This window comes from Grus americana, chromosome 2 (assembly GCF_028858705.1).
Source record: "Grus americana isolate bGruAme1 chromosome 2, bGruAme1.mat, whole genome shotgun sequence".
Lineage (NCBI taxonomy): Eukaryota > Metazoa > Chordata > Aves > Gruiformes > Gruidae > Grus > Grus americana.
The window spans coordinates 83943907-83956385 of NC_072853.1; the positions used below are offsets into that span (position 1 = coordinate 83943907).

At 36.8% G+C, this 12479-nt stretch overlaps 1 protein-coding gene across 5 annotated transcripts in view; it reads right to left on the reverse strand.

Annotated features, from left to right (window-relative positions):
• The window catches only part of CDH18 (cadherin 18), a 581148-nt gene that overhangs the window by 21592 nt on the left and 547077 nt on the right, over positions 1-12479 (reverse strand). For all 5 annotated transcript variants that reach the window (XM_054817515.1, XM_054817514.1, XM_054817518.1 and 2 more), the window contains one exon: positions 454-575. In XM_054817515.1, the coding sequence (XP_054673490.1) occupies positions 454-575 (122 nt within the window). The remainder of the gene's footprint in view (positions 1-453; positions 576-12479) is intronic.

Below are 12479 nucleotides of genomic sequence, written 5' to 3' on the forward strand. Positions count from 1 at the left end.
AATGATCTGAGACCAGGGAAGTACTTGGGGTAAGTATCATACTCACTTGCCATGTTCTTATATTGCTCTTTAGGTGTCAGCTTTTGGCCACTGTTAGAGTCAAGACAACTTTGGCCAGCCTATAGTCTGATGAACTACAGCATTTTTATAGTCTCAATGTTAAAACCAGAAATATGTCGCTATACATTTATGTACACTGCTTTTACAGTTTTGATGAGAAAACTGTTATGACTAGTAATATATTCCTCAGGAAAGATATGAGCTCACAATTGCAACTTACAACCTATGTAACAATGCAAAACCAGAATAGAGTGCTGCATAACAGCTGAATCTATGCAAAAAAGTGAAGGCACTTGATAAAATTGTCAAACCATGGACTGCAATGAAGTGCCTCGATAGGCACAAGAGGACAAGAGGAAATGGCCTCAAGTTGTGCCAGGGGAGGAGAGTTACCTGACCAGGCTTTGCATTCTCACAGACGACTACATCATACTCTCTGGCGAGCTCTGGAGGGTTGTCATTGACGTCCAGGATTCTAACACCAACTGGAACGTGGCTCACTAGCCCAGGATTGTCTGCAAAATACACAAGGGGGTATTAAGCCTTTTAAAATACTCAATATTCCATCACATCCTCAATTTAAACATGGCTTCTTAACAAATAACTGGATGAGAACTCGATCCAGCTGCAGACATTTAGGTAGCAAGATACTACAAGATGTTGTTTGCTGCGCTTCGTTAACTGTTTTGAAAAATAATTGAAAAAAAACAGTGGAAAGTATGGTATGAGTCTTAAGTTACTGTTATATCGATAAAACAAGTTACTCTGGAACCGAAGTGGGAGAAAGCTGTTGAGGTTATCACATAGTGTCATACTGTATGCTAAGAAATGATCAATTGCTTTGTAATGAACATGTAAGTGTCATCACAGTATTGCATAAAATCTAATACAAAAAATACTAAAACCTTTTTCTTTTCATCAGTCCCTTAAAGAGTTTAAGAAATAAAATAACAAAATAATAAGAAAATATGAATGCATAGGCACATATAAACCTTTCCCAAGCTTGAGTTCAGCTTCCTCACAAGTTATGCTATTACAGAATGTAGTTAATGAGTCTTGCTTTAGCAGTGACATACCAGTAAGAAAACAATGTTTAAGTAACAGTGTCTTAGGCTATGATCTGTACTTTCATGAGACCTCACCCTCAAAAAGTGTTCACCCTCAAAAAGCACAATAAATAGAATCCTTTCAATGAGAATACACTTTCCCTGATAAAATGGGAAAAAACCACATTTTTTAATCCATAATTCCCTTGTTCTTACTACTAAGTACTGAGAAAATTTTATTTTGTTGAAATAATTATATATTAAAACTTTTTATAATTAGCTAAAATACACCTCCTGAAGTCTGTATAAGCATCAAACCGTTAGATGACAAACTTCATTTCACTGTCACCGATTAAATGAAACTCTCAGTAGAAGACAGTAAAGTCAATCTTTCGAACACAAGATGGAAGAATGGGGTCTTACAGACTGATATTTTAAAAGTGCATGCCACTGTGTGTGCTCATGAAGAAAAAAAAAAAAAAGAGAAACAACAGTAGTCTAAACTTCATTCGCCTTGGTTATTTTGATCTTAATTAATCCACTTCACGTTTCTGTCAAAAAGGGTCACTTGTAAAATGCCTTAGATTTGTCACATATTGAATGGCCTCTGCTCAGAATTCTGAATAACATTGATTAGGCACATATTTGGCTTCAAAGCCACCAGGAATGTAGCCTCCCAATGAAAGAATATTTGAGAATGTTGAGGTTTCTTTTGACAAAGAAACTTTCTTTCTCTGTTTTCACCTGGGATATTAGTCAAAGAGTCTGGGGTTTAGAAGTTCTCCAGATTTTTCACATTCTCTTTTTAACTAATATGTCTATGTTCACCTGATGATTTTAATTCACTTTTGGAACCTAGTCAATTATCCACATAAAATGGGAATAGAAAGGAGATCAAAAAAGTCAACAGAAAAGGAAGACTTAACTTAGACAATCTAGGAACTTCTATTCCCAATTGGCATTAGAAGTTAGAACAACACACTCAGAAGACATTTATAGATTTGAAAATTCCATTTACTTGCTAAAATTTTCCTTGACTGTTGGTTTTTTTTTTTTCAGTTCTACCCCAGAACTGTGAATATCTTTTTAACAGGTGAACTAAGGGACTGAAGTAGGCTATCTCAATTGTGTTCATGCAAGACTGAGGCTTTCCATTGCTATCTAGAAAACAGTTCTAGTGGAAAACTTTGAGGAATGTTAAAATGCTAGGAATATATGAAGCAAAGGTGAGGAAGAATGACACTTGGCTGTTTACTAAGCAGTTGGGAGAAAGGAACCATTCATCTGCCTTTACTCTTATTACTGAAGGAAGCAATCTTCTCTTCAGGAGACCATTTGCAGTATGAGTATTAACCCAAAAACATGTTGTTCCTTCCCTGGAGGTAGGTCATGAGATTGTGCAGAATAGCACAGGCAGAGAGATTGAATATTTCTTACTGCTCACTGAAATATAGCTTACAAACTCATTTAGGTAACTTCCTATGTCAATGTCATTAGACAATCCAATTACAAAAATCCTGTAATGACAGTTACAGAACATGGTATCTAGCAACAGATGATCTAGAGATGATCTAGAGATGATCTACAACTCAAAGGAGCTTTGTTCTTGAGGGTCTCGCACAAATTTTGTGAGGTATGTGAACTAGAAAGTTGTATAAATGAAAGGAAGGACACAAAGCAGATAAAGAGAGAGCACACCAAAGCATAGAAAAGAGACGGAAGGCAGAAATCACAGCAAAGGGTTAAGGATGAATAAATCCATTTGGGAGTGCATTCATAAACTACAGTGAAGGAATTGAAGATTTTAATACTAGAGGAGTCCCGAAGAAGCTTTTGCCAGAAGGCAAGAAAAGTTGTGATTATCAGATAATCATAGGATCACTGAAAAATTTTAGTTGAAAGGGACTTCTGGAGGTCATTGGTCCAGTCTCCAGCTCAAAGCAGGGCTGGCTTCAAAGCTATAAGGGGGCATAATACATCTAAGAAGAAGGGAGCAAAAAAGCAGGAAGAGCACAGGGCAGAGGTTACCAGAGATAGAGAACTGCTCTGTAGGTCTGGCATATTTGGAATAGTAACTGGGGGAGGAAAATCAAACTTTTTAGTCCAATGTGTGGCAAAAAAATGGTAAATACTTTTGTTTCAGTACAGTGTATCAGACCTATTTGCCCCATGTTGAATGCGACCTCTTGTATGCCTGTCACTCCTACCCAGTGCAGTCTTGCTCCAGCCTGTTAAATTTGCATTATTTTCACAGAGATTCCATGGAGATTCAGAGAGTTTACGTTTAGTTGTTCTGCAGCTGCTTTGCAGTACAAAGAATTCATAAATACCTTACCAGTTCAAAAGAGTTCTTAATGCACAAGGTATTATCAGTATCTTCCTGGAAGCAGTTACCTCATGGGATCATTGACATTTGCAGGCAAATTTCCATATTAACAGCCTACTCGCTACAAAATGCTAATAGGGAAAGTATTAACACCACTTACCAAAACAGTCTTGAAGTTTGTCAGATTGTATATACTACATAGATGTGTATGCAAGACAATAGCACAGTTTATAATGGGGGGGGGGCAGGAAATGAGAATGAATTAAGAGGGACCTCATAAACTTTTTTTTTTTTTAGGTTTGGCTTTGTTGTTTATTATAAAAGAAATATAAATTCCAATCTTTTTCAGGTGTACAACTCACCTGTAATCTCCAAATGAGTGTAATAACTGGTCCTTTTAGTAGTACATGTTCGTTAATTAGACAAATTTCTTGCAGCAGTTGGGCAGATTTCCAGTTTCAAGATAATCAGTGCTGACATATATTTCAGTCCTGCACATTATGAATCAGCCAGATCCATTCTGTGTCCTATTAGCATTATGCCTCAAGAGTAGATTTTTTCAAAGTGAATGCTCACTGTTTTAAGGGGTAACTGAAGCAGAAACATTGCTCTGATTCACCTATGCTAGGAACTTGCTTTCTTATCCTTGAGACTTTTCCCAGAATAAATAGTTCTGCCAGAATACTAAATATCTGCAAAGTTAAACAATTGCATTATCAGCCCCTCCACCAGTGAGTCCTCTGTGATCTTACAGAAGTCCCTATCAACAGCCAGTCTGAAGTCTTTAATCTGCTCTTCCATTAATTTCTGTGGGCAAACTTTAAAACCCCTATTTAAGAAGAAAGCTTTTTAATACAGCTATTGCTGTCTAAGACTTTCTTTCATATTAACAAAATTCCCATGGGCTTTATGAAAATAAATTCTACCTGAATGACATTCAGAACAACAGTCCTGACATCAACAGTCTTTTGTGGTTTTGTTTTTCTGCTTTTTGCTTGGGTTTTGGTTGGTTGGTTGGTTGGGTTTTTTTAGTTAGACTAGTATAGTTAAACAGTTATTATTATGAAAGCTGAGTGAATAATTTAACCCAAAGACAGCCTGAACTATTTTAAAAGAGTGAAGAATTTTACCAAAAAATTGAATAATTTTACATGTTTGCATGATCTAGAACAAAAATCTTCACCTAGCGTAGGATCAGAATTAATGTCTATGCTTTTGCATCATCAGTATTAAACATTTATCTTAACCAGTACAATAACAACTTTTTTCCCTCATTTTGACATCTTTTCAACAAGACCTTATCAGGCAAGCCAATACTTAGGAAGTTCAAGTATCTATTCTGGTACTTTTTTAAAAAGAAGTAGAAAGCACTCATCACACTTCTCTAATAATGATTAGTTTTGACACATTAGAAGACTAAACATAGATCTAGGAAGGATAAAATATAGAAACAGAACTAAATTGATGAAAGAATGTCTAGCATGTAAGTGAGAGCGGTAATATTCAGAAAATATTGGGTTTAATACAGGATGGTGTATATGTGATAAACTAAATTTTCTGGCAAGGAGAAAATTAGGCAGAATCTAGTCATAAGTGTAATGTTCTATTCTGCTTTTTTAAGGTAGTGGGTACTTTTAAATATTGTTACCTGAAGTTGGCTAGAAAATGTTTTATTTTTTCTTTTGGCAAAATTTGTCTTTATACTGATGAACACAAACCTGGAGACACTGATCACTTCTCTTGGATCATGCTAGTAGTGGTAGCAGTAGTAGCAACGGGAGCAATAGTAGGAATAATAGCACTGCAGCAGACTTAAAACATTTAGCGCTCTCAAGCTGGCAACTCCCTCTGCCTTAATGCAAGCAAAATTCTGCAGCTCATAGGAAACAGCGGTGCTCACCTCCTGAGTAGATCAAGGCACCACAAAATATACTGGCTCTGTGGCCAGAAACGTCCATTTTGAGATTCTGATTCACAAAGCCCTGTACAAGGAAACATCATGTGATCCCAAAGTGTGTCTCTTCTTTGGGGAGCCAGGAAGAGCCATACCCTACACCATCTCCAGATGACAATGTACGAATATCTTCATCATACCTTTCCCCAAAGAAACAGGAGAGAAGAAAATCCATCATGCCTAGATGCCAATGACTAAACCAAGATGAACGGGGAAATAAGCATCGAACTTGGAATTAGAAGCATCACTTCTTGAGCAGGATGGAGAACTAGCTGCCTTTTGACAACTTTTTTTTTTAATAGGTTGGTGTAGGCTTTCCTTATTGCATTGATAAGTACATTTAAAAGAACAGCAGATTCTGCTACAAATCATATTATTGTGATTTTATGGGCCATTAGTTGGCAACTTGCCAAGGCTGAAAATAAACTGTGTATCATTTAAAGTTTGGACGGGGTACCAGTATTGTGTCTTGCTCTCACGATCAAAGATATATCAGGTATCCAGTTTGTCACTAGTCCATGAGGAAGATAGTCTTAAAACTCAGATCTTGTAGTTTTTAAAATCTACTTTAATCTGGTCCACATTTAGGGAACTATTTTTGTGGCGGATTCTGTTTCTTGGAAAAATAAGGTAATTGCTACCAATACCAAAACTCTTTCTGAAACCGAGTTAGCAGGCAGAATGCAAGTGAGGTCAAAGATGAAGAAGAATGTAATTTTTTTCTTGGTGAGGTCAGGGTTTAAGGTAACACTTTTATGTCTGGTTCTGTAATGTACCTATAGAGATAATCATAAATGTAGGAAAACAATACATAAACCAAAATTTCCCTGTGCTGTTGTTAAAAAAAAAGAGTGAATTTCATTATTTAAGTGTCCTCTGTATGTTAAAAAACCCATTAGTTTTTAAGAAAAAATTATAGACTGAAAATCACTATGAGGAAATTTTATATTTAGTGTAAGAAAAAATTCACTTCAAGGGAAAAGTAAGACACAAAGCCAGCAACAAACTCATTTGTATTAAACAATCATCCTGCTGTCCACCAGATACAGAGGGTTAGGAGTTTATAACACTGTAACGGCACTTTGTTCTGATTTAGGTTACTTCCTTTTAGACCTTGGAAAGGGGTCCTTTTTCTAAAAATTAATTATTTGACACAAGGCTTTAAAGTTATTCTTGATTAAATAAATAATAAAATAAAATGCCATCAATTTGTGTTCTTTTCTATTTCTTTCAATGCTTTATGCCAGGAAGATATTACTCCATAGACTTACTTCCTTCAGGCAATGCATATGTTGTTTTCATCTGTTTCAAAATAAACAGAAATGATTTGTGTATTTTTGTCTTTTGATTTTATTTTTTGTAAAATAAATCAGTGTGCCTCTTAATAGCATTAACAGATTTATTCTGTTTACATCTCCATTCTACCTTCAGTTCTCATTCTCCATATGACAGTCTTATGTAATGCTATCAGAAGTAACATATATTTTAATCTCCTACCAAAATCTTAGGAATGTCTTTTCTGAGCAATGCAACCACAAAACATGAAAAAGAACTGGCAAATTGTCCTCATAACTTGCTGTTCACTGATGGCAATATGAGGTGGCAATATCCCTGTGCACCTAAAGAAAAGGTATAACTGCACCCCACTATAATAATATACCTTAACTGTTTATTTCATGTGATTATAGGGCTCTCAAGGGATTTTATGTCATTGCTGCAAATTATTTTTTCTCTCTATGCATCTTGCTTTCCTCTGAATTGTATAACTGTATCTTTCTGTTATTGTTTATGTTTCTACCAAAACTTATTGATGAAAAAACTGCTTATAATTAGACAATGCACTTCAATGTTTTTACCCTAATTCTTGCAAGCTAACTGTTCCAAACTCTTATTCTTGTGAGCTGTCCTGCCTTTTCACATATTTTAATTCTGAACAGGGTTTATTGGCCCTCTGTGAAAATATCTCTGACAGTTATTTCTTTGAGTAGTTTTTGTAATGACTGTATTTTCCTGGGATCCTTTCCATACCACATCACTTGGTATTGCATGTTTTGTCAATGAGGTATTGCTCTGACTCAACACTTTGGTATCTTATTCCCTGAAGCTAGTATAAAGAATACTTGTGGAGAAGCAAATACAGAAGACATATAAACAAAGACAAATATCTTCAGGTTATTTTCCAATATCTGATTGTGTCTGATAGTCTTGGAGATTTTTGTTTTGTCTGTAAAATCGATTGCATAATGATGTCTCTTAAGTATTTTCATTTCTAATACACTGTGGTTTCAAAGCTCTGTATGTGCAGTATCCTTTCATGTGGTCATTTTTTACTGTCTCTTACCAGCATTTCTTTAAGTCTCTACAGCTTTACAGATTAGGAACTCTTTATGGACCCTTCAAAGATAAGTTTGTGCATTCACTGCATTCAAGTCAGTCCTTTAGGTAAACAGTAGGAAATTATCTGCTTTTCCATTTTCAGCCATTGCAGAGCATTTTGGAGACACTCAGGAACACTGCAACTTCACCCCCAAAAGATCAATGATCTAGTAAATCCATAAATCTGTTTTACACACTGGTATACTTACCAGTTGCATAAAAGAAATATGTGAAAACCTCCCAATAGAAAGTATCTTCTAAATCTCTAGATCTGCCCTGACATATAAGCACTTATCTTGCTTTCAAAAAATCATGTTTCTTATTATAACCACAGATATTCTTATCATCTATCTAAATGTCCAGTACTTTATGAATCCCAGTAATCTCTTGATGTTAACATCATCTGAAAGCCATATCTAGAAGCTGGTTTGCTCTGTGTCTACTGAGCGGATATTGAACACAATGAGTTCAGTTGTTAGAATTAAGATCTAAAAGGAGTTTCCTGACACAGTCTTCCGTGCTATCTTCCTAAGTAGAAATTCCTAGTGAAAGCTATAATCCTCACTTTGATTCTCAAATCAAGACATTCTCTGATTCCTTCAATCATCAGTGTTTATTTCTCCTTGCAGCTTTTATTCCTTCTTATTGAGCACAAAAACCGCAAGGATACTACTATTTGTCCTATTTGCAGTACTGCTTTGAAAACATCGAAGTACATGTTTATTTTTCTAACTGAAATTGGCTTTGGAACTGGCAGAAGTCCATCCATTTATATTTTAGTGCCACCTTTCTCTTGCAGGGGCTGTGCTTTGGGGTTTTGCTGTAATTGTTGCTTTTGCTTTTGTTATCAGCACTACTATATGCTAGAGAGAAACCTTAATTGAATCACCAACAATTATTTTTACAGCCACCTACTTTCTTTGAGAATACATCACTATTTGTGAGAAATACTTGCCCTTTTTCTTCCCCACATTCCACACACAGTTCCCAATATCATGAAATCACAGAATGGCTGAGGTTGGAAGGCACCTCCAGAGATCAGCAAGTCCAACTCCCCTACTCAAAGGTGGGTCAACTAGTGTACATCGCTCTAAGCCATGTCTGGTTTTGAATATCTCCAAGAACAGAGACTCCACAATCTCTGCAGGTGACTTGTTCCAATTTTTGACCAATTCCAAGAAAAAATCTTGTTTCTTCTTATGCTTAAATGGAATTTTCTGTATTTCAATTTGTTCACATGGCCTCCTGTCATTTCACTGGACACTGCTCAGATGAGTCTTTGGTCATCTTTACTCAGCTTCTTTCCTGCCCTTATCAGGTATTTAATCACACTGATAAGCTCCTTCTGAGCCCTCTCATCTCCAGGCTGAACAGTCCCAGCTCTTTCAGCCTCTCCTTGTATGACATACTCCAGTTCTTAATGATTTCATGCCCCTTCACCGGACTTAGTCCAGTTGCTCCATGTCTCTTGTACTGGGGAGCCCAGATCTGGACCCAGCAATCCACGTGTGGCCTCACCAGTGCTGTATAGAGGGGAAGGACCACCTCCCCCAACCTGCTGGCAACACTCTTCCTCATGCAGTGCAGGATGCAGTTGGCCTTCTTTGCCACAGGGCACATTGCTGGCCCATGTCCAGCTTGCATCCACCAGGACCTCCATGTCCTATTTTGAAAAGCTGCTCTCTAGCCAGTTGGCCGTGCATGTGTACTGGTGCACGGGATTATTCCTTTCTAGGTGCTGGACTCTGCACTTCCTGTTACCTAACTTCACTAGGTTCTGTTCACCCATTTCTCCAGCCTGTTAAGATCCCTCTGGATGGCAGCATGACACCGTGGTCTTTCAGCCATTGCTCCAGTTTTATGTCATTTGCAAACTGGCTGAGTGCACTCTGTCCCATCAACCAGGTTATTAATGAAGAGATTAAACAGTATTGTATCCAGTATCAGCCCCTGGGGTTGGCCTGCAGCTGCACTTTGGGCTGCTGATCACAACCCTTTGAGCCTGCCATGTCAGACAATTTTCAGTCCACTTCACAGTTAATTTATCTAGTCCATACTTCTGTGTGTCTTGTTCTTACATGAGTTTCTCTCAGTCTTCCTTAATTCTTAGCAGCTAGGGAGGTTAATTGACAGATCCTACACCAGTCCTTAAAATAGCTCAGCCTTAACCTGTTCCACTCCCAAAAGAGCAACCATTCACTATGACTGTATTTCTTTCCTCTAAATCAGTCTTTCATCTGTTATAAAACTTTGTGCACTTGCTCCGTATTTCCCTATTTCTATTACTCTTGTCAAAGACTTGGTCAAAAGTCTGTAATAGAGCCAAGCAAATTCTATCTCCTTTCTCTTTCAAATAATCTTTCCTAAACTTTTTCAAAGAATTCTAACAAACTAATGAAATGTGAATAATTCTATGTGAAACTGTATTTTAAAATCCTATTACCATCAAGATGTAGTCCTTCCCCCTGCCCCAAACACAGTCTGTAGATAATTCAATATAAAATATAAAGTATTATTTTATCATCTTTCTTATTCCCTAATACTGCAAGGAGTTTTCCAGAAGTACTAGTACTGAAACAATCAAGGCAACAGCTTTAGTGCCTGCGCCCTGAACACCAAAATCCCACTCTTCCTCACTATATGCTGCTGTTAAAGAAAAATGCATGTTAAAGAAAAAAAGGATTGCCCCGTCCATTCTCATGGCAATGGACTCTGGTGTGCTTTAGGAGTATCTGCATAAACAGAAAAATGGCGAATCGTTACATCAAGGTCACTCCCACAGAGGAAAGTGGTAGAACTTCCACTGATTTCAGAGGGGACATTTGATCAATGCAGAGTGTATACCACATACTGAGACTAAAAGGGAAATAAATATCTTATGAAAAGTTCAGAAACAATAAGGCCAAAGCATGAGGATGTCTTGCATTTGAGGATAGAAATCTGGTGTTGATTTCTTTTGCATAAAACAAGCACAACTAGAAATAGCTGCCCAAAGGATGATCAGTAGAAACTGAATTCTGTCAATGAAGTGTAACATAAAGTCAAGAGAAGAAAACACTTCAAGAAACAAACTATAACCATAACATTATTTCAGCAGAGCACCTCTTATTGTTGAAGCAGTACAATCTTTCTGGGTTCTGCAGATTCTGCTATGTTCCTGGCTAAGCAAATGGTGTCAGAAGCTACAAATGCCTTCTACCATGTCAGATGAACTTGAAGACTGCCACTCTAACAGCTAAATTATATTTTGGTCATAGCTTTCCGCCTGTTTTTCATCTTTAGTCTTAGTTCTGCAATTCCTTGTGCGTGGACTTGAAAGTGAATGCCATAGAAGTCTGTAGATATGGGATAGGTAGCACTTAACATAAGAGTTTTGGCCTTGATGCTCTATACACAAGATATGCTCCTTCTTCCATCATAGATCCAATTACTGATTTCACAATGGATTTGGAAGAGTACAGCAATATTGTAATTTTCAAATTACTATAGGTAAGAATATGGCCAAAGAAGTAGACACAAGGAAAGGCTGCCTGTCATTTAGGCTCCCTGTCTGTCTCCCTGCCATCCATCTCTTCTTCACTGCTGTCTTTTCCTTTTTTCATAACCAAATTGTTTTTCAAACTGACATTATAGATTTACCTATCTTTCCAGCCTCAACTTTAACAGTAAGAAAGGCAATGCAAGGGAGAAAAAAAAATAAATCTCTGTTTTCCTGTAACAAGTTACACCTGGAATGGAGAATTCTAAGCATGGTGTCTTAAAAAAAAGGCATTTCATCCTTGTTACTCATATTCTCTTTCAGTAATAAACATAATCCTTCTCCATTCTCCATACTATTCTCTCAGCATGGTACGTGTAGTACCACTCATTTGACTATGTGAAATAATAATGTGTAGAAAGCTACATTTAAGTTTAATGCTATTGAGATTTATTTCTGCAAAATAATTACATTTGGATGGCTTCCCAAAAAGACTAGTGGCCAGTCCTTTTTTTCAGTATGTCGAAATGTGGCTTTTAAATCTTAATTCAAATAAACACTTACTATGCACCTGCTTATGATTAAACTATATTTCATTTCATGCTGCACATTATATACAAAGACACTGTCAAGCACACTGAAGCATCAGTGGTTATCTTTTTCAAAAGGACTAACCATAAAACTCTAGGTTTTACTAGTTACAACAGAAATTTAATTTGTTCAAAATGTCAATTTAGTTGCAAAAGCAGGTACAATAAGAAATAATTTGTTGTCCTTAGAAAATATATATGTGCTGTCAATTCTGTAGCATGTGCTAGTGATATAGCGGCAGAACAGATTCTATTTTAATGCAGGGATGAAAAAGATGAAAGCAGAGGGGGCTCAATAATGTCAGTGGCACCTGTTACAGGTAAAACCGGTATTGTGTCATCTGGCAATGACAGAATACACCAAAAAGAAGGAAAAAAAGAAAAAGGAAAGGAATATACATAAAAGTAGTCCACAGTTTTGATCAAAATCACTGCCACGGAAAGACAGCATCATGAAGAGTACTTAGCAGGACTGGACCTACCGATCCAGGTTGAGATTTTTTTTCATTTGGTTTGTTGACTTTTTTTAACTTTAAAACTTTGACTGTGCCAAAGTAAAGACCCTGTAATAAAAAGGCTAACTGAAATGTTCTTCAAACTGTCCTTGCCTCATGTAAAAACATTTATCTGGGACTACTCAGTCAGACAT